The 26,118-nt window shown below is 39.0% G+C and overlaps 4 protein-coding genes across 4 annotated transcripts; 1 reads left to right on the top strand and 3 right to left on the bottom strand.

The window, feature by feature from the left end:
• Positions 1–1,286: 1,286 nt before the first annotated feature.
• Positions 1,287–3,420, bottom strand: LOC145784874 (uncharacterized). The gene is made up of 6 exons (XM_082596710.1): positions 3,368–3,420; positions 3,121–3,213; positions 2,661–2,754; positions 1,988–2,229; positions 1,711–1,886; positions 1,287–1,425 (listed from the first exon to the last, which is right to left on the bottom strand). Exons 4-6 carry the CDS (start codon positions 2,129–2,131, stop codon positions 1,350–1,352), a joined length of 396 nt encoding a protein of 131 aa, XP_082452836.1. The 5' UTR covers positions 2,132–2,229; positions 2,661–2,754; positions 3,121–3,213; positions 3,368–3,420; the 3' UTR covers positions 1,287–1,349.
• Positions 2,221–6,477, bottom strand: LOC145784017 (uncharacterized). The gene is made up of 7 exons (XM_082595774.1): positions 6,406–6,477; positions 5,780–5,873; positions 4,554–4,651; positions 3,678–3,749; positions 3,352–3,501; positions 3,121–3,213; positions 2,221–2,229 (listed from the first exon to the last, which is right to left on the bottom strand). Exons 1-7 carry the CDS (start codon positions 6,430–6,432, stop codon positions 2,221–2,223), a joined length of 543 nt encoding a protein of 180 aa, XP_082451900.1. The 5' UTR covers positions 6,433–6,477.
• A 2,885-nt stretch (positions 6,478–9,362) lies between these two features.
• On the top strand, positions 9,363–18,561 carry LOC145784299 (co-chaperone protein HGH1 homolog). Its single transcript, XM_082596090.1, has 6 exons — positions 9,363–9,576; positions 12,039–12,405; positions 13,542–13,670; positions 13,900–14,090; positions 17,587–17,718; positions 18,425–18,561. The coding sequence occupies exons 1-6, from the start codon at positions 9,430–9,432 to the stop codon at positions 18,515–18,517; spliced, it is 1,059 nt and encodes a 352-aa protein (XP_082452216.1). The 5' UTR covers positions 9,363–9,429; the 3' UTR covers positions 18,518–18,561.
• Positions 18,542–24,402, bottom strand: LOC145784301 (putative aldolase class 2 protein RP493). Its single transcript, XM_082596091.1, has 6 exons — positions 24,288–24,402; positions 21,895–22,007; positions 21,148–21,312; positions 20,914–21,051; positions 19,718–19,827; positions 18,542–18,688 (listed from the first exon to the last, which is right to left on the bottom strand). The coding sequence occupies exons 1-6, from the start codon at positions 24,350–24,352 to the stop codon at positions 18,542–18,544; spliced, it is 738 nt and encodes a 245-aa protein (XP_082452217.1). The 5' UTR covers positions 24,353–24,402.
• Positions 24,403–26,118: the final 1,716 nt, after the last annotated feature.

Here is a 26,118-nt window from a genome sequence, read left to right as displayed (position 1 = left end):
CGCATAATGGTTTTACGTGTTTATGCCAACATGCAGTGGTGGTCGACGGCCACACAACTAAATTTTCAACAACTGATTTGGTTGGTTAGAAGCAGTCGAAAAATTTTTAAAATCTTACCAGAAACATATTACCTAAGCTACTATTATTGCTATCTAATCCTAATGATTTTAACTCACGAGATTTGAGCAGAGTTAATAGCAGGACTGTATTGAAATGGCAGTAGATATATGGTAGATGGATATTTAATATGACGATTGATAATGGTAGATATTTACACAATCCACCTTCACTGACACATTGCATGCTGTGTTCACTGTTCATATAAGTATAAGTTTGGCTCCAGGTCCCCTGCGGTAACAAACACGTATATTAGCCCTAAAAAGGGGGGTTTCACGGTTGCCAGTCGCTCATTGTCGCCTGGGTTGAAAGAAAGAAAGAACAAGCAAGCCTGTTCTATACAGAGCATCTCCACTGCTATACACAGCTTAATTGAAAATTCCAAAAGGCTTACAGCGGAAAATGTTGACAATGCAAATGATAAGCACTTAAAAGGTTTGCTTCCTCATTTCATCTAAGGAAGACACTGCACACGCAGACTTCATCATATCTGCTTTCTCCCCATGACGATGCGCGTATGCATTAGGTTTTGTTCGCTTAGGCAATGGATCACGTGCAAACGCAACGCCAGGTTTGCGCTTCCGCACAACTTTAAGAAATTTCTTCACATCCTTTCGAATTGTTAATCCTGCAGGCTGCATCAGAATTGCAACGTGATGCAATATAATCTCTCATCGTGGACAATTGACCAAGTGCATTTGTCACGTCTGCGTCTTCTTCCACATTATACACCACATTGAACATTTCATTGACAACAGTCCGCATTTCCTTTATGGTGTTCAGTCTTGCGTTGCTTAAAATATTGCTTGGGCCGGGTACGTCTTGAAGAATCTGTTCCATGTGAGTGTCAGACGCAAAACAACTTGAGTCACACACTTCAGCAGAGTCTGGTGGGCGCTCAAGCCCAGGCCTAACTGCTAAGCTGTCAACTACGCACGGGTCGAGAACAATGAAAAGGGAATTTGCGTACCAAGTAGGAAAAGTCTCGCAAGACACATGGGCAACGTGTTGAATAACCGCAAACATGTGCTTGCACGGAAGAAGATGCTTCTGGAAATCATCGCAGAAACAATTGGGGATGGTACTTTCTCCACCAAACGTTACGCGATAGATTAAATCCGACGAAGCACTTCTTACAAGAAATGCATCTCCAACTTGAGAAATGAAGGTGTATGGAATTTCATCCGATGAAGCAATTCTTCTCAGTAAGTTACCGATCACCTCTTTTGGTCTATTGTACAAATACTCTGGAATGGAGGAGTTGTACTGACGATAGAATTCCGAAGAAAAGATTTTGTTGTTCGTACCTGCAAAGCAAGCAAACAGTGCTCAAAAGCAACATCTTATAGCTTATAGGTCGGACTACAAAAGTAGCCCCGCAAAAGTACGGTCAGCCTTAATAATGTCATTATGGTTATTGTTTAGGACGGTATGTGCAGTTGTGCACGTTCATTCGAAAATGACATGACAGTTTAGGCATTCTTGAAATTTAATATCTAGCATTCTAACCCTTCAAGACTTACAATAAATGGTAGTACCGTACTGTAATTGCAGTTGTACCACAATAACACAGCATGGTAATTCTCACTCACCGACGCTTGTTGTCAGGAAGGAATTCTTTACGAATTATCGCTACAAGAGCTGACAAAGATTTATCCCTCCGTGTTCGAATGTATGACTCCTTCAGTGTTCTGTTTTGGCGTTCCACTCCATTGTTTGTGTGGAAGGTTACGCTCCACTTGTTGGCTCGATAAAACCACACCCAACGCTGCAAATATTTTTAGCTCAGTACATTGCAATTGTATCCAGCAGTGAACGTTGCAAAATTAATGCTGTGAATGCTTGCATTGAGTTACTCATTCAACGAACCTGCCTTTCTGGAAGCCAAGCATTTTCAATGTATCTTTGAAGCTTGGGGTTATTCATCCAGCACTTGCTGGTTTTGAAATCATTTCGTGCATCTGTGAAGGACTGCTCAGAAGCGGCTTTAGCCAATTCGCGCAAATGACCCATTACAGCTGGTTTGTTGTCACCAACACCATTGTCGCTTCTTCTAGTCCATCTTTCCCAAGCTTACTCTCTATGGAAATCGCACAGAAGCACTAAACAATCTGCAAAAGAAATACGAGAAAAAATTTAACTGCTTTTCGATTTGGTGAAAAAGTCCGTTTCGTGACCCACCCTACTACTTATGCTCCTCTTGATTAAAGATAGTTTGGTGACCCATGCAATAAAGTATCGATGTACGCTATATCTTTAATTTCACTTTTTTTAACTAACTGACATGTGGTTGTGTGAGTCTCTACTTTTCATTTCTTGCTTTATTGTCAACTCTACCATGCTGACATCCCCAGTAGTGAGTGCATGCAATGACAAAAGGAACTCCTGATGTTTCGTCCCACTGCAGTCTGCTCTTTAAACTACCTAATAACATGAACAATGGACATATATGCAGAGATTATGATACAGCACACTTATCTCATATAAGCAATACATTTGTGCAACTTGAAGCCGAAGCCAAAAGCTTACTGCATCACATTACCAGCTTTGTTTTTCTTTCCCTTTATAAATTTTGTTGTTGTTTCTTTTTTAAATTCTTCAACACTTTTAGTCGCACATTCCCATGAAGAAAACCACTGCAAACAATGTATTGATAGTATATAGAACAGGAGTCTACAAACACTTTTGGTACAATCCTAAAAACTAGTTGTATATCCTCCTTGGATAGCAATGCAATAACAACAAAGTATAGCAAACACCTTTACAGGTACAATAGTTTTATTCGTTGCTAGTTTAAATTGTTTGCAACCCAAAGCTGAAAGTTGCGTGACCAAAGTTTAGGTTGCAACCCACTATTTGCAGACCTTTCATTTACAAGACTGAAAAGGCAATCCGGTGTTTGCTGCGTTGTAGGATACATGAGTGGCAATCACTTCATTGGATGATCACAATATCTGGAACAATACAAGTTGGACCTTTTCGACGATAACAAATTTACTCACCTTTACATCAAAATTTTGAGTGATGTCTTCACCATCTTCATTGTGTTGAAATGTTTCACCAACACTGTTCTCTTTTTGTCTTGCATCTTGTAACTATGAATACAATTTCAATTGTCTTTGAAACTTTTAGAGTTACACTTGTCATTGCAAAGGTTAACCATAAGTGTAAGTAACACATTTATAGTAGGCTAGAGAAAAAAGAATTGTTGAGCTGGTACGTATTGTAAGTACGCTTCTACTGTAAGACCTTGTCAACTGCAGGGAACTTGACTCTATACTCATCTTCTTAGTCATCTGAAAAGAAGTGGTGCCAGCACAACGTGCACGAAGAACAGGTTGTATCTTCAATTTCGCATCTTCTGAAAGAACCTCACTTGACACCTGCCAAATAAAGAGAAAGCTGCAGCACAACATTTCACCAAACTGTATGAAACTTGCATTCATTTTCATTCACGCAGAGCAATCCGTAGTGAAACCTCACCGTTATGTCTTGTATGGATGTTTTTTCAACAAAACAATAATTCACATTCCCGACAAATACAAACAATGGCACTTACTTGAAAGTCAGGAAACTTAACCACTTTTGATAGGTGAATTGTTGTATACTTGCTAATTTTTCCAGTGCATTCCTGAAATGCAGACAGGAATAAGAAAGTTAATACTGTACAATTTGGCCTACTTTAGATTGATGTTTCACAATAATGACAATATAGGGGAAGATGGGAACACTTTGAAGACATTTTCTAAATTTAACTGCTACATACAAGAATTAAAGAAAGTGTAAATAAACTTTTATTAAACTTATATTGTATTCCAAAGTTATTGCATAAAAAAGGTAGAAAATAGAAGCGCCGCCTTTGCACAATTTTGGTTTGGTTGGCTGGTTTTTGATTGCTTATCCTCAGACTGACAAAGCCTTTGATAGGTTATTTCTAGTAGTTTTTCATTCTTGCAGAGGCTTCTAACGCAGGGGCAGTTACCGACATAGGCAGAGTGAACTTTTTGGATTGTTGTTGCTGGAAAATTAGTCGTGCAGCTGAATGGATAGCAGTCCTGAAATGTGTTGCTCAAGAGAACCGAACCAGCGCTGCTTGATCTTGAGTTGGGCGTGTTACCACTAAGCTAACAGGGCGGACGCTATTCAAACAAACAAACATTCTGTTTAAAGCAACGCCATCTAAAGTGTCCCCACTTTTCTGTACTACCAAAACTTCTTGGTGCAAAGAAGTAGAAGGCTTAGCAATCTCAAAACTAGTCAGACAGTGTAGAAACAGTATGATGACAATATCAAAATGTTTCCCATGTTAATACAAGGCTGTATAAAGTAAAACATGTTCTTTCTTAATAAAGCATGAACAGTGAAGATTTTATATATAATTAGGTGCTCATGTGTACTTAAATTCAAAAGAAAACAACAGACTTAGGCTACTTACAGACCCAACTTTCGCTGATGAGACAAAGTCAGCTCTTTGGATAATGACATATGGTGTTTTGGTGGAATCCCAGAAAATGTTTCGACGTTTTGCCAAAGCTAATACAAATAAATCATTTTCATGCAAGTCAGTTTAGTGTTAGCCTATACAGTTAAAAATCAACTTCCATTTGCTAGGCCATCTTCAGTGGGTGCAACCTAGTTCGTACCCTGAAAAGATCGAGAAAAAAAATTAAAAAAAGCCGAGGTCGCTGATCGCAGTTTAATAGCACAAAGCACGAAGTCGCTGATCGTAGTTTCCGCAAACAACCTCGAGAGTTAGGGTTAACGGAAACTGCGGAAAAATATTTGCAGAAACTGGGATCAGCGAGGGTTAGAGAGCATAGATTACTCGATGGTTAGAGTTAGGGTAAGCAGAAACTGCGGGAAAATGTTTGCGGAAACTGCGATCAGCGAGGGTTAGAGCATAGATTACTCGATGGTTAGAGTTAGGGTAAAGGTTAGCGGAAACTGCGGAAAAATGTTTGCGGAAACTGCGATCAGCGAGGGTTAGGGTTAGAACATAGATTACTGAGTAATCATTACTCTATGGTTAGAGTTAGGGTAAAGGTTAGCGGAAACTGCGGAAAAATGTTTACAGAAACTGCGATCAGCGAGGGTTAGAGCATAGATTACTCTATGGTAAGGGTTAGCGGAAACTACGGAAAAATGTTTGCGAAAACTGCGATCAGCGAGGGTTAGAGCATAGATTAGTCTATGGTTAGGGTTAGCGGAAACATGTTCGCGGAAACTGCGATGAGCGAAGGTTAGCATTAGGGTAGAAGGGTTACAGTTAGCGGAAACTGCGATCAGCGACTTCGGCTTTGTGCTATCTTTCTCTCGATTTTTTCAGGGGGAAAAATTTAAAAGGTTTGTGGAAACTGCAATCAGCGACTTCCGCTTTTTTAAATTTTTTCTCTCGATCTTTTCAGGGTACAAACTAGGTTGCATCCATCTTCAGTTAAGTTGACAGCAAACAACACACAATCAACCAAGACAATGTATCTCCTCTTGACTTTTCCCATTGTTCACTGAAAGAGTGAGTCAGTAATCACGTAAGCAATTCCAGTAATAGAGTTAGCACACACTCAAGGGCAGGAACATCTGCTGAAAAAGGCCGGAGTCTAGGTACCGGTATCATAGAAAGTTGTTCTTACAAAACTGAAGTAGAGCAAAAAGCCTACTTACGAAGTTCATTAAAATGTTTGTGCATAAATTTCCCTCCACTTTTCCGTCCAAACTCTTTGATAGCTTCAAGAGTATCCGCTTTACTTGTAAACCACTGCACAAAATAACATTGCAATGCAGACGTTGCAAAATGCAACAATTAAAATGATGTACGGTAACAACCGAATTTTGCAGAATCACAAACGGACCCTGGGAGGCAAAGCCCAATGCCCCCATGCGTTCGCCACTGGCTACACTTGATCAAAGGAAATAGTGAGTCATTTGTACAACAGCTTAATTGAAGCAAAATACGAGATTAAAAGTCAAACACTGTAATTTACAATGAAATACCTTTTTAACTCTTATAACAATAGAGCGTACAACAGAATGGTGTGGTATGCTTCCACGCAAAGCAATTAAACAAAAACAACAGATCTACTGCGCGATGACAAACTACCGTATGCCACCGTGCCACTAGGTCCGAGTAAATGAAAGAAAAGTAAGCAAACCTCTAGTCAAAGCACTAGACAAAAGACCTACAAAGGCTACCCCAGGACACAAGTAAATCTACAAATTAAGTTAACTTACAACAGCAAGCCCACTTACTTGTTCAAGCAAATTAAGTTAACAATAGCAAGCCCACTTACTTTTTCAAGAATTCTTGCTTGAGTCATTGTGCTTGCCAATTGCCATGTCTTAGATTCACAGAATACACAGATAGATACAGTTGACTAGTTGTCTGACGTTTTTAGCGGGAAGTCAATACCAACGCATTTTCGGCGCCAACAATCATAATGGCGTGAGTCACATGACTGAAATCAGCTGATTCGTGAGGAAAACTGTCCTACGTTAAAGTGTCTACCGCGAGTGTGAGCATAGATTGATTGAGTGTTTATCCTTGGACTGGGAAAGCTTCTTGCAGAGCTTAATCCTGGCAGTTTCGCATACTTGTTAGAGGCTTTGAATCACTGGACGCAAGAGGATTGTCACCGAGGTTGACAGAGTGAAGTTTCCGATTGTTGAAGTCTTGTTGCCGGGGTACATCCAGTAGATGCCGCTAAAGCCTAAATGAAGAGCAATCCTTAACGTGTGTTGCTCAAGCGCTCGCCCCGAGAGTCGAACCAGCGCCGCTTGATTTTAAAGCTTCTTTGTTCCAAAAAGTTTCCAGATCACGCTGCTGGTCAGTCAGTCAGTTTATTTATTTGTCACAAACATAAAAAGAATACAAAATACCGTATGCAATAATTTGCTGTACGTGTCATATGACGAGTCAGCAGATGATGCAGAGTCATATGTCAGGTCAGCACTCAGCAGTTGTGAACTGAGGGTTGAACAAGGGTGTGCTTTGACTTGATCTAAATCTTCAACCATCAGGCATAAGCCTGGAAGCAAAAACTTGCGCATATGCACTTGAAAACTAAAAATAATGCTTACCTGTGACGAAGCAATTAACTAACTTTGCAAGGACATATTGATTGTACAGTATAGGCCCATGGATTTATTGTAGGGTCAACAGTATTCGAGAATCAATACCGGATGTAAAATGAATTGGTTTAATGTATTGAAATTTATATCAACATCTGGCTAGACAGATTAAAAGATTCAACAGGTCAGATTTAACCAACTACCGTTGTTTGCCCATGAATGTGATAGATACACTTACTCCAGTAGTAGAAACTTTGAAACACATTTAAAGTTTAAAGTCAAGAGGGTTTAGAATAACTTGGTTTGTGTGGTGAAGGTTGTCTTGCCTTTTTGTACCATAAGAAAATGTTTCTCATCTTTCTAACATGAGTAAACCTACCGTATGTAGTTGATATTTGCAAAAATTAAAGCTGAAAGCACAGTCAATTTTATGCTAGGCCTGCAATTTTCGAAATTCTTTTACCAAATACTGTACTTTGTGATTATGTGTAATTTGTGATTAGAAGACAGACAATGCCATGCGTTACACTAACAGTAACACCAATAGCTCAGTTGGTCCGCCCCGATAGCTCAGTTGGTTAGCGCGTCACTTCAGGAATGAAGAAGCTTCAAGATCAAGCGGTGCTGGTTTGACTCTCGGGGTGTGCGCTGGACCAACGCATGGACTGCTCTCCATTCAGTGGCATCTAATGGATGGAATAATTCCCCGGCAACAACACTTCAACAATCGGAAACTTCACTCTGTCAATCTCGGTGACCAGGCCTGCGTCAGTGATTCCAAGCCTCTGCAAGCAGTCCTCGAAATTAGCGGTGGCACACGGCAATTGCCATGGTAAATGCCGCCGCAAACGTCATAATAGCCATTCTGCTACGGCAATAAAAATGCCGTCGCAAAATGAGCATTTAATTCAGACAAAAATTGTTCAAAATTTCTTCCTGTTTGATTTACTCGCAGCGTGAGTTTAATCAGCAGAAACATCGCACCAAGACCTCACCTTGGACTATTTTACTTGCTGTGAACACTCACACAGTCTTCAAAATTAGCACATTTTTACTTCGCAAAAACGTTGACGAGGCCAAACGGCAAAAGTTGAAATTGCCTCGGCAATTGCTGTGAACGTTTATTACGAAAAAATTGTACCAAAACATGCAAAACGAGAAGAGAAAAAAATAATCGAATAGTCTATCACGACCGCACTGTTTGATTTGTTGTGATGTAATAATACCAAAAGTAGCGATAAAGCGATCAACGCGATACCCACGCTGTTACGGTGATTCACGTTATAATATAACTCATTGGGGGGGGGAAAGTAAGTTAATTTTGGGTTGATTCAACGTTCGAGTCAGCACAAATCGATTTAATTTTTCCGGCGAGTTATATCGCGTAACAACAATGCCCAATAAGATATTTACGTTTGTTTTACATTAATTCGACATCTAGCGACGTTAAATTATCATGAAATAACGTTAATTGCTCAACCAGGTACCGATAACAAATCAATAGCTCCCTGCGAGAAGATTGCCTCGATTTACGTATACAGTATATACACTAACATAATTTCAGCACAATTAGGATACTGCGAGCAACACAAAGTCTGTTGGAAAAAGAACTAGTCAGAATCGGAATCATCGGAGGATGAGGTTGTCGCGTCGTCACTGGAATACTTGAAGACGCAAAACTGCCCGTTCATGAACGCGTGATGCCATATGATCGGAAGCATTACTTTTCTTTACTGCCGAAGAACCATTTATCCAATTTTGTACCACTTTTTATATTCGCAACGACACCAGTCAAGAATAAGCATTCGATGAAAGAATAACTTTTGCGTAACAATTAAGCCAGTATTCATAAGGTTGCAAACTTTTTACAGTTCACAAGAGCATTGTCAGCGTATAAAATAGCGTGCGTGATACTCTGGGCTACCGCCGTGTGACACACGATGAAGAAGAAGCGCATAAAATTTCATTTGATTAAAGCATACGGCAATTGCCGCTGCAACCCAAGGTTTGTTGATTTGGCGACGGCAATGTTTTTGCTGTCGTAGATGGAAGCTAATTTCGAGGGCTGTACAAGTGTGCGAAACTGCCAGGATTAAGCTCTGTAAAAAGCTTTCCCAGTCCGAGGATAAAGATTCAATCAATCAATAAAATTGCTTGTCTATTCAATTCTTGTAGAGTAGATTCAGGTCTGGTTTCAGACTTATTGCAAACACAATTGATTTATGTTGTAAATATTACTGCAAATTATGGATACAGTGTGCAAAGAACTTGTACAGTTTATGCAACTTACTACTAGATTGGAAATAAAATTAACAGCAACGAAGAATGTTTTGGATTTAACTGGTTCTCCGGAAGGAAGGAAGTTGATCACTGATTATCATGGTATATTAGAGGTTAGTATGTAAGATTTATTGTTTGTTGTATTTATTGTAAGCAGCAACAAGTCTCTTTGTTGAAACCAACATAACTTTATGTTGTTGTCATCATCATGTTGTTTTATTTTAAAGATATTATTGAGGTGTTTACTTTCATGCCAATGTTGTATGTGATCTGTATACCTTACTTTTTGGTGTTCCTCTGATTGATGTTTCTGGTGGACCTTAAATTCTGGGAGCTGGTGTACAAGTTTCCGCCCTGGTCTTAATTGCTGCAACGTGAATGTACGTCAAAGAATGATTGAAATCGACAAAGACATATAGGCACAGGGTGAAGTTTGTGCAGTAATATTAACACTTTATAGCATTTAACCAAGCGAAAGCTGTTTACAAATACATTTACTTTACTTCACCATTTTCTAACCCTGACCCTTTCAAGTTAGGTGAGGGTTTTGGTTGGCTGATTTCTTTGTTGAAAGCTAACTTTTACATTAGCTGCGCCCACCACTGTGTATACATAGGTCTACAGTGACAGTGTGGACTGGACATATATTCCATAATTACGCAAAGCTCTTCTTTCGAGCCTTGCTCTGCGCAAGTTGTAATGGGTCATATAGTCCAAAGATTTGGCAATCTTAGTTTCGATGGTAATTGCAAGAGCAGAAAGCCTGTCATCTGCCACGGTTAAGCGCAGGATATTCTTGATCAGTTTCATTCTGCTGATGGTCCTTTCAGCACTGGCGACAGTAACTGGTGTGGTCGGTCAGAATAATTCTGGTGCAAATGCAAAGATTTGGATATAGGGTTAAAAAAATGGTAAAACTAAGGTAAAGCAGTCATGACACAAAACAGCTACTTCACCCTGTATTTTCTTCATCCTATTTTTGGTCAATTCCAATCTATGATGTCATGCAGGGCCGTAGCAACAAAGAACGTGGCCCCCTCCAAACATAAAAACTGGAATGTGGTATTTATTTTACATAACATGCAAGGTTCATATTATGTATATACAGTAGAGGGCACACCGGCACAGTTCCACTAACCACTAATTAGCAAAGCTAACGCCTTGGTTAGCGGATTAACATTTTCGTTAATATTTAGAAATTTTAGCGGACTTGTTTGCGAAAGTAAATTTATTGGAAATCCGTATCTCCTGAAGGCTGTTCTTGTACGTTAAAAAAATGCTTGCCGTGACAAGTCCTCTCTCTTTCTCCATGACATAAATAAAATGATTCAATTCCATTATTAGTTTGTTGGCATCAAAGCCTCCCATTTTTCTTTTAATTTTTTTGCAGTTATTGTCCAGTTCCATTGTCCGCCCCATTAGCTCAGTGGTTACTTGCCCGCTCAAGACCACGAGGCGCAAGTTCGACACTCGGGGTGTGCGCTTGAGCAACGCATTTTAAGACTGCTCTCCATTCAGCGGCACCTACTGAATGGAATAATTTCCAGTCAGCAACACTTCAATAATCAGAAAACTTCACTCTGCCAATCTCGGTAACCGGCCCTGCGTCAAGAGCCTCTACAAGTAGGCCTATGCGAAACTACCAGGAATAACCAATCAAGGCTTTGTCAGTCCGAGGATAAAGACTTCTCTGAGACACTTCTTCAGGCTGCTAGCGTTGTACAGAAATTCAAACAAGTTCGGAGGGCGGTTGCTACGCCTCTGATGTCATGGAATTTTTGACCAGGGCGGAGACTTGTTTACGAGCTCCAATTATGTACATCATGAGATAGAACGTACAGATCAAATACTATAGTACAGTACTACAGTAGGCACTAGTGGCACCGGGTCTGCTACTATTCGGTGAGTCCGATTCGGTGAGTTTCTATCCTCTAACCCCTAACCCTAACCCCAAACTCTTAACCCTAAAACGGCAATGATAATTAGGCTACGGTACCCGATAATTTAAAAAAAAAAATTGAAAAAATCCCCCGTTAAGGGATCGGACTCACCGAAACGGGCCATTCCGAGTAGCACCCTACCTTCTGATGCGTTTTGTGGTTATGCTGCACTTTTAATGTTTACTATCAAGATCACTGGCGATTAGTGAATATTTTTCATATTGAACCAATCTATCAGATTATTTGGTTTAAATTACATTATGTTTGAAGTCAAATTACATCCAGGTCAGGTCATACCAAAGACTTTTAAAAGGGTGCCGATTGTGTTTTTTCTTGCATAACGCAGTGAGGATGAATAGGGTAATAATCTGGTGACATATCACCCTCTTCCAATTTGACTTGAGCCAGCATGGAAGCAGTACGGCTCATAAAATCACATGGAACCCTGTCAAGTAACCCATGTTGATGCTCAATCTGCTGCAAGCGGAGATAGCGAATGTTTATTATTATGTCTGAAGTTCAGTTGTTTTCTTAGTCGTATGGCTAACAAAACAACTGAACTAGTGTTATTTTGTATTGTCTCAAATGGTGATTTTTAAAAGCAATTACCGTATCTGCTTTTTACTTATTTTCAGGCAATTTTGACCCTTACAAAAGATGAAAATCCTCTTGTAGCACAAGACTGTTACATGTCCTTGGTGAACTTGTCCACAGAAGAACATGTCACCACATTTCTTTTGGAAAAGTACAATATTATTCCAGAATTTCTTTCAGTTACTTGCAATGCCAAGTCACGATTTGCCGATGCAACATGCATGATACTAAGCAATATGACAAGGACTAAGTTGGGGAGCAGCAAATGTTTGGAAGCAATATCTAGTTCAAAAAATGTTTCATTGGATGATCTTTTAAATGTTTTCTGCAATGTCAAGCACAATACAATGAATTGCAAGTTACATTACTTAGCCCCCCTTTTTGCAAACTTTACACAACTTTCTGAAGGTTTGTACAGTAAATATATTTTGTCGAAGCAAGTCTTTATGATGAGGTTTGAATAACGGGTCTGCTACTATTCGGTGAGTCCGATTCGGTGAGTTCCTAACCTCTAACCCTAACCCCAAACCCTAAAACGGCAATGATAATTAGGCTACGGTACCCAATAATTTTAAAAAAAAATTAAAAAAATCCCCCGTTAAGGGATCGGACTCACTGAAACGGGCCATTCCGTTGAATAACTCCCATTGGAATGTCGCAATCTGTATGTCACTATACTGTAATGACACAAAGCCATCATAACTTTAACCCAAATGTCTTTCTTGGCTATGTCTTGCGTCTGACTTCGAGGTTGTGCTGTTCAGAGATATAATATTGCTTGTGATGATACTGCAGAATCTCTTACTCATCAAACTCTACTAATTCTCTAGTTTAGCGTTGGTGATGCCTTCAACATTTAGTTGCAGAATGGTCACTCCTTGACCTACAACAGCTGGTGCAGTTCGCCCTGACAAGGGTGCTGTGCTTGGTCTGGGGGTGCCATTCTGATGATTGTTCTTCCGCATGAACTAATTGATCTCTTATATTATAAATAAATAAATATGATCGTTAATCTGTTGTTTGGTCTATAACATTTCTGTCGGAATACTGAAAAGTTTGGGTGTTCCTCAGGATTATCCTTTTTGGCAGTTGTTGCAGTGTTCATCTGATGAATGCAAAAGTAAAGTTGAAACACAAGTTGTTTTATTGCTTCTCTGATGTTGAAGCAATACAACTGCGCTCTAGAGTGCTGCAAGGTTTTGCCAGGGGTGCCGCCTAAATGCCCGAAAACTGATGCGTTTGTGTTTTTTTTTACGTACACAAGAACGTGATGTGCACGATGTGATGCATCCATATTTGGATGCTTTAACCTCACATTTTGAGTTGTATTTTTCTGAACACATGAAGACGCACAACTGAATCAGAAATCCTTTTGTTGGCAATTATGCAAATACACCTCATTCAGGTTAAAATCATTCAAACCGCGTCATAAAGTCGTGGACCAACATTTTTATAGCTGCTGAAATGTGAAATTCTGCAATATTTTACAAATGATAAAGTTTCATCAGGTGTGTGTGTGCATCAAAGGTTTGTTTTGGTTTTAGGTCGGAATTTCTTTTTAAATCACCACAACGACAATCTCAGAAGGATTCTTTCTTTTCTGCAGTATGAAGATTCGTTAACACGAAGGGGAGGTGTTGCGTCTGTATTAAAAAATTGCTGCTTTGATTATGGTAACTAATATAATAATATATAGTAACTTTTAAACATCTTTGTGAATTGTAGGCGGCGATTCTTAACGTATTAAGTTGTGCTTCTGTTTGGAAAATGGAAAACTTCATAAATCAGCTGATCTAATTGACTTGCTGCTAAAATAATGTAAAACAACAATAACACCATACTTAAAACTCTACCAATTTCTCACAATAAATAAATTTCAATTTCTCACAATAAAATTTGTAGCTCATCATGATTGGCTATTGGGTGAGGACATCGATCTCTTGTCACATTTACTTTTACCACTTTCTGGCCCAGAGGAGTTTGATGAAGAAGACACAGAAAAGCTCCCACTTGACTTACAATACTTGCCGTCCGACAAAACCCGCGAACCAGATGAAGATATCCGAAAACTATTGATCGAGGCCTTATTATTGGTACGGTAAGTTTAGATCAGGGGTTGGCAACCTTTTTCTAATTGCGGGCCAAAACCAAACTTTACAAGGTCTTTAGCCATAGATTTTGACAGACGCAGATGTATGACTTCAAGGCGTTGACGTAATACCTTCAGAATATCGGCTCCACTAGCAGTACCCTTGATAGGAATCAGCTGAACAAATTCTTCAACATCAATCTCTTTGTTTACTTCACGCACAAAAGTTGCCAGCTAAGCTGCATCTGTCCTGTCTATGATCTCATCTACCGCCATTGAGAAGAACTGTAGATCTTCAAGAATCTTTTTGGGTAGATCTATGATCAAGACATATTTTCTATTCGCCGGGTTACGGTTTTTGGTGAAGTTCTTAGAATTTTTTCTGGAAATATGATTTCAGTAGCATCCATCATACATCTTATCGCAAATCAGTAAACGGTCTCTTGTTATTAATTGTCCTACCGGTACCTTGTAGCTAGCAAAAGTATTATTTTTCGATTCAGTGGTTTTCCTTTAGAACATGGAACTTCACTGCTTTGAGCTATTTTTGAGTAGCTTAAGTTTGTCTTTCCTTGTTTGACCCATAAACTTGGAAAAATTAGTAGGTTGCGTTTTCTGTCATAATGGCGCTTTAGATTGAATTCCTTGTACAAAAACAGAAACGCCACAAACCAGACATGGGCCTACCAAACTGATTGGTGATCAAAGAGTACTTGTTCTCTCATTCGATTGTAAAATAACATACCACTCACTGGGCAGGCCATATACGGGAAGGCGGTGCAAAATGAACCCTTGTAATGTTTCTCAAAAACGAAAAATGCTAGCACCACCAATCCTTTACTATATCGTAACGAACGCCAAGAAAATGTTTCTATGAAAACACGAGACGGATTCCAGTTTCAACAAAGGAGTGAGAAAAGATAATGAGTTAGTGAAAGTGGTGTTGGTTGCAAAAGTTGAAGTGAAAATGAAGCTGCTTGTTTGCTAAATCAATTGTAGGGAAATACTTCTTTATTAATCACAAACAGTTGGAGTGGTTTAGGTAAGCGATTGTTTTTTTCAAAAGTGTTTTATGTAAAGCATAGTGTTGGGGCAAAACAGACCTCTCAAGGACCAGACAAAAACAGAACTATAAAGTCATTGTCGGTTGATTTGGCTAAGGGCCCAACGAGAATTTTGATAGCAGACATATTTACACAACCTTCTGCTAAGTTCACTTCCAGGTAAAAGACTCGACAATAGGAACTTCCAACAAGCTTATCAGTAAAAGTCTGATGTTGAGAGACTAACAAAGGGGTCAAAACTCAAGAAATTTTGGAGGAAGGTAAAGTTTTTCAGGCAGTCTAATGCAGCTGTTGTTTGTAGTTTTCCTACTAAGGGGTGTTGCTTGCTTTGTGGAGATCTCTACCAAGCTCACACTAAAGAAGATTGGATCCAGTGCAGCAAACGTAAAAACGGGTTTTACTGGAAATATGGTCTTACTGCGCTGAACTTGGGGACTTTGCATACGACTTGTAGGTAGAGAGCAAGTTTGAACGATATATACTTTGCAGTACGGTACCGTAATTATTTATGATTAATTTTCGTATGTGTTTGCCTTTAGAGGAAATCGGGGAAAAGATTTTTTTGGTAAAGGTGCTGCTTTCAGCTGTAGTTTTTAACACAAACATAAGTTATCAGCAGGCCAATTAATTGCCAACTAGACCACGAAAAAACTGTTGTAGGCTACAACAGTCAAGAAAAACGATTTCTCCCTTAGAGGGTCCGTTTTGCCCCGCCTTCCCCTAATACTATAATTTGTACAGGAGCTGCAGACCGAATAATTTTCTTTGGCCGGCCCACGGATTACTGACTCTTGGTTTAGATCAGGGGTGGGCAAACTTTTTGTACTACTGGGCCAAATCTACAAACTTCCGGTAACGTGCGGGCCGCATAAATTTCAACTTATAAACAATTGCCACATTATCCTTAAAATCATGGCGCACCTGCAACTCCTATTCCTGTGTCTATTGCACAATGAGACGTGTTTGTTGCCGTTTCATATTTATTATCAAACTCATATTAAAACGCAATGCATTGTTTTTATTTACTTATCATTTATCAATGTGAAGGATGATGTCGTTTCTGTGTCATGGCCAAGGTGTTTAAATCAACTGGCAACTTTGTTGATGATATTTGCACTACGTCATTCAAATGACGATCTGACAGGCGAGTGCGAAGTTTATTCTTTGCGTAATTCATTTTTGAAAAAAGCTGCTCACAGCAATATGTGCTTTCAAACATGCACATTACACGTTTTGCATTGTCATACAGATGAGGATAGGTGGATTTCTGGACATATTCTTTATAAATGTTGGCAATTGGAACTGAATCGTATTTGGCCTTCAATATGTTGGATGATTGAAGTTCAATTATTTCCATTTGCATCTCATGTGGCACAGAATTGACATCCATTGAAAATAGAATGGCAAATAAATCGAATCTGTTTTTTTGATTTTGAAATCGCAAAATCGAGATTCAAAGTTAGTTTTAGTGGAAACGATAAGTGATAGCCTATGCCCTATGTACTTATCAGGGTTGGAAAGGCCCAAATTGGGAAAATGAGCAAAGTTGGAACTGATTAGTTGAGTTTCCCAAAGACGTAGCTTGTTTACGAAGGCAGTAATATGATCATACATCTGATTAATAAATTGCTCCTATCCATGTAGTTGTAAGTTTAGCTTGTTCATATGAGAAGTGAAATCAGTGAGAAAGGCTAAATCTGTTAACCAATCAGGATCACTAAGTTCATCAATGCCGAAACCTGCATTCTTTTGTACCGTATCAAGAAAGTCACTATTTCGTTTCGCAAATCATAAAACCGTTGTAACATAGCACTGCGACTTAGCCATCTAACCTCGCAAAAGATTTTGTAGCGTACATGGGAGTTACCGAGTAATGTCGGGACACATGTTAAAAGGCCTTTTGTTATGATATAAAATAAATTCACGCGTAGATAATGATGAAACTTTAGTTTATGCACTAAAAGTAAGATCGTTCGAGGGCCGCATTTGGCCCGCAGTTTGCCGACCCCTGGTTTAGATCTTACAGCTATTAGGCTGCAATGGATGTCTAACTTTTGCTCAGTTTATGCCGATGCCAGAAAAGGACAAATAGTCTACGTACAATGATTCTACCACATTGTCAAAGTTTTTGTATGCATAAGATTGTGAATACATACTGTACTTTAGTGCACATTGAACCAACGAAAATACTTTCAAAGTGCTTTATTTAAACGAGCAAATAAGATATGGGTTGGTTGAGAATCGCGTCGGTTGAACGTGGTAAGCAAGCACTCTTTTCTATTGCAAAATTATAATTGCCAATTTGGGAACTGCATTATAGCCAAAGCTATTCCATAACCAATACCTTCAAGCAAATACCTTGTTTCTTTTTGCGATGCTTCTATCACGAGCTTTGCTACGCACTGATATACCAATAATGCAGATTTTTATTCACAGTTATGCGCCGACAAGGTAAGCAGAGAGAGGATAATTGCGAAAAATTGCTACGTCATAATAAGAGAACTTCACACGTGGGAAACCTCCAATAATGTCGAAAGCAACGTTGATGAATGTGAAAAATTATTACAGGTCAGGAAAGCGTTATTGTCTGCACGCACCACAGTTCATGTATATTGACTTTTTATTTTGTTGAAACGTTAATCGTTATAATCATATAATAATGTGGTACTCTATGTTGGGTAGGCTATTTAACTAATTATATACATAACAAAAATGCATTAGATCAATAGGCAGTACGGTTAATTTTAGCAGCAAAACGAAAAAGATTGTGCGCACACAACATTATTTGCATAGCTGATAATATCAAGAAACGAAATTTGAAAAAAATGTTTTGTAGATTGCACTGTTCCAGGCTTTTGTACAAGATTGTCAATTTTACAAAACCTACAAAAAAAATTTTATTCAAAGCATACAAAGTATATAAGCACATGTAAGAGTATCTTTGTATGTCTTTTTTTTTGCTGACTTTGCTTGCAATCATGTAAATTCAGTACTTGTAGTCAAAATAATAGATCCGCCGGAGCAGTAAATCTAATTATATATAAAGTATTGACAGGACTACAAGTAGTCACTTTGTGTATTCAAGGATACTTTGATGTCTAAACTTCTTGAAACACCTTGTTACAGTCGCGTAACAAAACACATCAGGAACGTTCTCAATCTCATATGGCGCCATTTTACTAGCTAGCGAACTTAAACTGGATTGTGGGCTTGAGAAAGCCCAAATTCCAATAAGAATTTCCCTACGGCTCTTTGTCAATATTGTTCATTTCAGATTCTTATAAGTGGAGAACCTGACGTGGAAAATTTATTGACATATGAAATACCTGCTGAGCATCAAAAAACTTTACAACAACATTCTGAATAAATAAACCAATTCAACGAGCAGTGTTCATGTGTCCATCTTTAAATGGCGTTTTATAGCTTGCACGTGCATTTTGCCTTCAATATCATTTTCGGAATCAAAAGCTGTTTTAACTCGCATCGCATCATGTGGTGGCAACTCTTTAAGCTCTTGACCAGTACTCATGGCTATCACCTAAACACGAAGTATAAAATAAAGCAGGTAATTCTCCACTGTAAATGTCAAACTTTGCCCATTTTGTATTATGTAACACACAATCTTTTAGACTTTGAGGAAGTTTCACCATTTAAACCAGAGCTGTGGATTTTGGCTCGCCCTGCTGCACAACCCTGGTTTAAACACGATTGGTAAATCAATATATGGTTTTTAAAATGCATTTGTTTATTTCGACGCTAAACTAATCTGAATAAATTGGTGATAAAACTTCAAGATTCTTTACTGATGACATCTTGTACTGTAGGCCTATTTACGTCTGTTGTTAGCTTTCTTTTATATCTGTTACCAGCTCGGTTGGTTAGTGCGTCCGAATCGGTACATAGGTTCGCTGTCGGAGTGTCGGGTCTTACCAAAGACTTTTTAAAAATGTTACTGAATCTAATTCCTGCTTGGCACTGAGCAATGGAATAGATTCGATTAATAATGCACTCAGTTGTGCCTCTATACAAAGCAGACAGTGTCAATGCAGCCGTAAAGCGCTGAGGAGCAACGCATTCTGCGATGAATACAGCGCTACATAAAAACAAGCATTATATCTCGTGCACATGTGTGTAACATTTTGTCACAAATTTTCCTTAATTTAGCGTATACTTTAGTGCAAGAGTAGTAGTAGTCCAGTTTTAATCCGGTGACCGAGTGTCCCCGTTACCGAGTGTGGCCGGATTCACCTCCAAGTGCCGCAATCGCCTTCACACCCTGCCTCCACATCGATCTGTCTAACGCATCCTCTCTTGTCAAGCCCACCTTGCTGATTTCTTCCTCAACTTGCCTTTACCTAAATCTAAGTGTTTCGTGGAAATCTACAAAACGTGTCGTGATTACATGTCAAATTGGGCTCGAAGTCCTGCTCAACAATAAATCATCATGTAGTGCCTTACTGCCTTAGGCCCTTTATCTGTTACATAGTTCATTCTCCAGCATGTCTTAATTCAATGCAATGTAAACTGCTTTTTCTGTAGAATGCGGGACAATTCTCGAGCAACTTACCTGCATCTTGCATGCAAGTTCAAAATCGTACACTAGGTCGAAGGCAAGTGCAATAGACTTCGCCACAGAAACAACACCGTGATTGCCCAACATCAGCACCCGATTTGAATCTGAAATTAAAAACTGTCGTGTTTATCGTGTCAAATTTAGATATAGCCTAGATAGCCTACAGTACGTTCCGTTTGGAATGTTATAGAGGAGACAGATACGGATCCAGGTACACTTGACCAAAACTTTGCTCGCTCAGTAATATTTCATTAACTTAATCGGCCGCGCAATAGCGAACATGTTTCAAGCATGTTGTGATCTAAGCAGAAGAAAAGCTCCCAGAATACGTCTTTTTGGCGTACAACCATTTTAGTGTCATGTCTCAACTATTTCGAGTGAAAGGGGTTTCATCATTCTTCGCAAGTAACGTAGGCCTGATACATGAAACGGTGAGTGTTAGTCAATCAGCAAATTTAGTGGGACGTACTTACTGGCAATAACTAAAAGACGTAGATAGCAAACTGAAACATTTCTCTTCAGTCATAGTTACGGTGCTTGTCCAGTGCTACTGCCACCACGCTGTTGTCCGCCCCGTTAGCTCAGTTTGTTACGCGCCAGGCTCAAGATCACTCGGCACTGGTTCGACTCTCGGGGTGTGCGCTTGAGCAACGCATTTCAGGACTGCTCTCCATTCAGCGACATCTAATGAATGGAATAATTCCCCGGCAACAACACTTCAACAATCGGAAAACTTCACTCTGCCAATCTCGGTAACCGGCCATGCGTCAAGAGCCTCTACATTCTACAAGTATGCGAAACTACCAGGAATAACCTATCAAGGCTTTGTCAGTCCGAGGATAAAGATTCAAAACCAACCAGTTGATAAAATACACTTCTCTCGAAATAGTTAACATGATGCTAAAATCGCCGTGTGACCAATTGTGCAATCCAAAAAAGACGTGGACCCCTCAAATCTTACACAAAACCCAAGTAATTTCTTCGAAATTTTGTTTCGATGAACCTGTGGTGTCCCTACAAATTCGTTTGCTAGACTCGCTGCGGAGTGGAGAACTGATAAAGACGAAATAAATTTCCGTAACACTAAATACTTCGAAAGTCGACTTTATGTTCAGTCGGCGAAGTATATGAACTTTATCATTAACCTACAGTCGCTTTTCAACACAAAAACAAAAGTTTGTATGCAGTACCTCCCAATTCAGTTGCCATCGTTTCACCTTCTTTATGTGGATCCAAGTCGAACCATTTGAAGTCAGTGTATGAAACTTCATTATAAAATCGTAAACTCGTTTGGTGGATCATACGCAGCTTATTGTCTTTCAAGCAACCTGAAATGCTTAAGTTGTAAACGTCCATGAGGTATAGAAAAGTCATCACAACTTGGTAGGAACAATTTAAAATACAAATCGGTATCACATTCTTACTTAAAGTAGATGCATATAAAGAATGTACATGCACAATTCCCTTCACATCTTGTCTTTTCTTGTAGATTTTTGAATGTATGTCGTATACCAGACCTATGTTTTTACTTCCTTCCAATACTTCTCCAGTTAAAAAGTCCACCTCAACCAAATTACTCGGGGTAACATCTGCAAGACAAGGACTGTACTCGTTAGTTACAATGTTTGCATAGAACTCTTACAGCATTCAATAAAAACAACCATCCACAAAAATTAAAATGTGCAACACAATCAACATTTACAGTGTAAATTTTACACTATTACAATGCTTGGGATGAGGCAACAGTAACAGAGGGCAAGCTTGATGAAAGAAATTTGAAAACAAGTTACACAGTACAGTGAGGAAGTTTTAATGGTGTTGTACAAAGGATCGGGCACCATCTCAACACGAGGGTTCACCAAAATTGTAATAGAAGCTCATATGGAAGCCAAAGTAAGAAATAAAGAGCATGAAAACCATATATAATTCTGTACTTTAATTTATTTTTCTTTGTCGGAATAAAAAAGAAACAATATTTTGGAAATAAGTACGGCAATGAAAGGAAAAATAGGCAAGCTTTGGTGCAGTAAAAAAGGAAAGAAGATAGAGATGTGTGAAGAGTCAACATGCAAAGAGGAAGAGATATAACATACGGTACACCACTTTCCGCCAAAACATCCAGAAAAATCTATAAAAATAAACTATATATACTGAATTTGGCTAGGTTTTACCTTCCCATGCAACTCCCATTGGGGGACACAAAAATACCATTTTATCTCCATTCTTCGAACAAGCAAGGGCACTGCAATCATTAGCTCGTCCTCTAGCGCATTGAAAACCACATCTACAATAGCATAAATGTAAAAATAGGTTTTAAAGAGTTTTCGTTAACGGCGAACAAACGTGTCCGGTCTGAGCAGCTATCTCGGCGGACAAATTAAGTCTCACGGCGGACACACCAGTTTTAGCGTCGATCGTCATGCTTAATCACTTTGATAATTCTTCGCCATTTGAGAACTATAGCTACGGTTTAGAAGGCTTTTTAAAATTTCAGCGAAATCACTCTAAAAGGCTTTCATCAGACCAACGAAGACGTGCGCTGGAAGAGTCAAAGCGCCATGTAGCTGCTTAATACGCCGCATAACTGATTAACATCCACGGAACGAGGCGTGTGGCTTCTTGCGTCACAATGCTCTGGGCACGAGTGGGAAAACTTCTACAATAATAAAGCTACTATTTTCTGCTGATGCAAAGTTTCACTAGGCTTTTTTCTTTAGGTTTATTTTTGCGTGTCATGTGACTGTCAGCGAAAGTGAAATTTCACTCGGCCTTTTCTTTCTTACTGTAATACCAAAACTTGACAAATTTTGTAACCAACCTTGCCTTATCAATATTACTCGGAGATCAAAGCCAGACATTCTGACGTAAGACTTGAATTAAGTTGTGCGTGATTGGTGTAGAAGTACCGGTACTCCCATCGATTCGTAGCGAAGAATTCACCTTTATTACGCTGATTCAATGTCATCAATCGTTGAAGCAACATAAAAATCAAAAGTTTTCCTGCTTGAATGGAGGCTAAGGCATCATACAATATTCACATTTTCTAGATACGTGCTAGAATGTGCGGGAAAATATATTCACGCAACAATTGTTTTACTGCTCGTGCTATGCAATGACGATTTGTATCGGTAGAGACTGTTATTTCTCGGCGGACAAATATGACCGATCTAGATGGTACTTCCCGCGGACGTCACATGCTGTGACGGCGGACATGTCCGCCGTGAATTTCGAGGCCTGATATGGAAATCGAATACGGTATGTTTGATTGTTAATTTGAGACTCCAATCAAAATACTAGAAACAAATGTACAATCAATCAACATGATTCCCTTCATCCTGCTGTAAACACACCATCTTACCTCAGTGTTTTAGATGCAAACCTTCTTAAAATGACAATATCATTAAATAGTGTAATTTAAACCTTTATAAATGGTGTATTTACTAAGGTGCAATTTCAATTATTTAGAGCAAGCCTGTGCTATACCAAGATTCACAAACTATTCGATAGGTTTTAAATAGTATTCACTGATACTGTACACTGTACAGCTTTAATTGCACAATCAGGAAAAGCTTTGATAAATCTAGAAAAAGTTTTCTGTATTATTTTTACTTTTAAAACTAACAGTATGGGATTATAGGGTGCAACCTAGTTCGTACCCTGAACAGTTCGTACCCTCAGTTTGTACCCTGAAAAGATCAAGACAAAAACTAAAAAAAACAGAAGTCGCTGATCACAGTTTCCGCAAACATTTAAAAAATTTCCCCCTGAAAAGATCGAGAGAAAAAATAGCACAAAGCCGAAGTCGTTGATCGGAGTTTCCGTTTTTCCGTAAATATTTTAAATTTTCCGGTAATGAACCTAAGAGTTTGCCGAAGTCGCTGATCGCAGTTTCAGCAAACATTTCTAAAGGGTTAGGAAAAGATCAAAAAGAAAAATTTAAAAATAGTCGAAGTCGCTGATCGGAGTTTCCGCAAACAAACAAGCTGAAAAGATCGAGCGAAAAAAATAGAACAAAGCCGAAGTTGCTAATCGCAGTTTCCATTTTTCCGCAAACATTTTAAAATTTCTGGTAATGATCCTAAGAGTTTGCCGAAGTCGCTGATCGCAGTTTCTGCAAACATTTTAAAAGGGGTTAGGGTTAGGAAACGATCAAGAGAAAAAAATTAAAAAAAGCCGAAGTCGCTGATCGGAGTTTCCGCAAACAAACAAACTGAAAAGATCGAGAGAAAAATATAGAACCGTTTTTCCGCAGTTTCCGCAAACATTTTAAAATTTCCAGTAATTAATGATCCTAAGAGTTTGCCGAAGTTGCTGATCGCAGTTTCCGCAAACATTTTAAAATTTCCGGTAATGATCCTAAGAGTTTTTGTTTATGTGCGAAAACTGCAATCAGCGACTTCGGCTTTTTTTAATTATTTTTCTCGATCTTTTCAGGGTACGAACTGTTCAGGGTACGAACTAGGTTGCATCCGGGATTATAGGCTATACTGCAAAACAACCAAATTTATCACAAGTTATTATTTACAGGCACAATATTACAATTAAACAAGTGTGAACAACTTACAGTGCTAAACCACGAACGACAGCAGCTAAAGATTTCCTGATGTTTAAATTGTCTAACATTGCCATATTTTATATGCTTAGCTTAGCAAGTGCAAAGAAGAAACAAAACTAAAGCTGATGATAATACATTATTAAATCAAATGCATGTTTTTGTAAATATGCACAAAGGAGATCTTAATTAAACTGGCAACTACAAAAACTATAATAAGGATGTTACAGTATGTCTGTCACAGTCTGTACATGCCTGTCTAATTCAGAGTGCTCCAGAGATGCTGTGCCAAAAGTCAGACGTCTTAAGCAACCCACATATGACACATACTGCAAGCCACTATATTTACAGCGACATAAATGTAACCAATTTCATGCAGCATTTCTATAGTATTTTCAACAGTGTTTTGTGCATAAGCACTGTTATAGTGAAAGGTAACCATAACCTTTGAAACTATGCACTGCATATGATTTTGCTAATTTATGCATATGTAAGCATGCAGTTATGCAACAAAAACCATGCTTGCAGGAATAGTTAGTTTTTTATCTGTAGTATGAAAATACGGCATTTTATATTGTCAATACTTTTCATAAGGCATGTGAGCCGAAAAGGGTTGCAAAACACTGGCCTGGCCAAAGTTTAGTTACAAAAGTTTAAGGGTTGGCAGACGGGTTGCCATTAAGGGCAGGGCTCTCACAAATGAAAACCAGAAAATCCCTAAAGCTATGTCAAAAAATCCCTAGATGGCATGAAAAATCCCTAAACATAATTAGCACGTTATATTGGATTTCAAATGAAATGTAGCCCACCGCATTTCCTTTTATTCAATCGTTTCAACACTATTTTCAATTCGGCATGCATATGATGCACACAAATGTATCATATGATAGCTACACTTCACTGTCACAACATCAGGATAGTCTTTCTCTAACAAAGCAACTACACTGTTGATGCCAAACATAACTTAGTCGGCTGCATAGCCGAGTGGTGAGAACCCTGGAACAACCTTCGAAAGAGCGCCGGTTCGACACCGCTCAAGAGCATGCGGCTGTGTCTTTCGCAAGACACTTGAAGGCATGCCTGAAAAGGTGGACACGAAGATTGGCTTCCTTGCCTTCCCGTCCACTTAATCTAAATCTTCAATCACCAGGTGTAAGCCTGGATATGACAAACAAACAAATTACTTAGTAGTGTCAGATGAGTATCCGACAATGTTGCATATTGGTATGCCTTTGTCATTCAGTGACTGCTTGACTGCACTATATATGCCTTTTGCTGTGCTGTTATTAACTTCTACAAGGTCAAAGAACTGGGTTTTAACACACATACACACACATTGTCCGCCCCGTTAGCTCAGTGGTTATGCGCAGGGCTCAAGATCACCTGGTGCTTGTTCGACTCTCGGGGTGTGCGCTTGAGCAATGCATTTCGGGACTGCTTTCCATTCAGCGGCACCAAGTGAATGGAATAATTCCCTGGCAACAACACTTCAACAATAGGAAAACTTCACTCTGCCAATCTCGATAACCGACCCTGCGTCAAGAGCCTCTACAAGTAGGCCTACCGGTATGCGAAACTACCAGGAATAACCAATCAAGGCTTTGTCAGTCCGAGGATAAAGATTCAAAACCAACATACCTTCGACATCACAAAAGACAACAACGATGCCCAGTTGTTTTACGGATGAAACATCGGTAGTTTCATCCGGTAGGATGCTGAATTTTGTCTTTATTAACGTACATATCAGTTTCTTAGCGAAAAATAAACCAGTTCCTTGCCTCACAACATTGGTGCACTTTGTGGCATTAAGGTTTACTGGCGATAAGGCAACTTAATAAACGCC

The sequence above is a fragment of the Aplidium turbinatum genome, chromosome 15 (assembly GCF_918807975.1).
Source record: "Aplidium turbinatum chromosome 15, kaAplTurb1.1, whole genome shotgun sequence".
Lineage (NCBI taxonomy): Eukaryota > Metazoa > Chordata > Ascidiacea > Aplousobranchia > Polyclinidae > Aplidium > Aplidium turbinatum.
The sequence above is the reverse complement of the archived record's forward strand: the minus strand, read 5'-3'. Positions and strand labels throughout refer to the sequence as shown.

Bases quoted from the DNA above. Each gene is read 5' to 3' on its own strand.
- LOC145784874 (XM_082596710.1), bottom strand. From the start codon at position 2,131: ATGGGTCATTTGCGCGAATTGGCTAAAGCCGCTTCTGAGCAGTCCTTC. The intron at 1,887-1,987 runs GTTCGTTGAATG...AAATATTTGCAG, and splicing joins CTTGGCTTCCAGAAAGGCAG to CGTTGGGTGTGGTTTTATCG. The intron at 1,426-1,710 runs GTGAGTGAGAAT...CTTGCTTTGCAG, and splicing joins CTTCCTGACAACAAGCGTCG to GTACGAACAACAAAATCTTT.
- LOC145784017 (XM_082595774.1), bottom strand. From the start codon at position 6,432: ATGACTCAAGCAAGAATTCTTGAAAAA. The intron at 4,652-5,779 runs GTAAGTAGGCTT...TATTTGTATTAG, and splicing joins CAAACATTTTAATGAACTTC to CTTTGGCAAAACGTCGAAAC. The intron at 3,750-4,553 runs GTAAGTAGCCTA...TCTGCATTTCAG, and splicing joins CATCAGCGAAAGTTGGGTCT to GAATGCACTGGAAAAATTAG.
- LOC145784299 (XM_082596090.1), top strand. From the start codon at position 9,430: ATGGATACAGTGTGCAAAGAACTTGTACAGTTTATGCAACTTACTACT. The intron at 12,406-13,541 runs GTTTGTACAGTA...TTTTGGTTTTAG, and splicing joins CTTTACACAACTTTCTGAAG to GTCGGAATTTCTTTTTAAAT. The intron at 17,719-18,424 runs GTCAGGAAAGCG...TGTTCATTTCAG, and splicing joins AATGTGAAAAATTATTACAG to ATTCTTATAAGTGGAGAACC.
- LOC145784301 (XM_082596091.1), bottom strand. From the start codon at position 24,352: ATGGCAATGTTAGACAATTTAAACATCAGGAAATCTTTAGCTGCTGTC. The intron at 22,008-24,287 runs GTAAGTTGTTCA...ATGCTATTGTAG, and splicing joins GTCGTTCGTGGTTTAGCACT to ATGTGGTTTTCAATGCGCTA. The intron at 21,313-21,894 runs GTAAAACCTAGC...CTTGTCTTGCAG, and splicing joins AATGGGAGTTGCATGGGAAG to ATGTTACCCCGAGTAATTTG.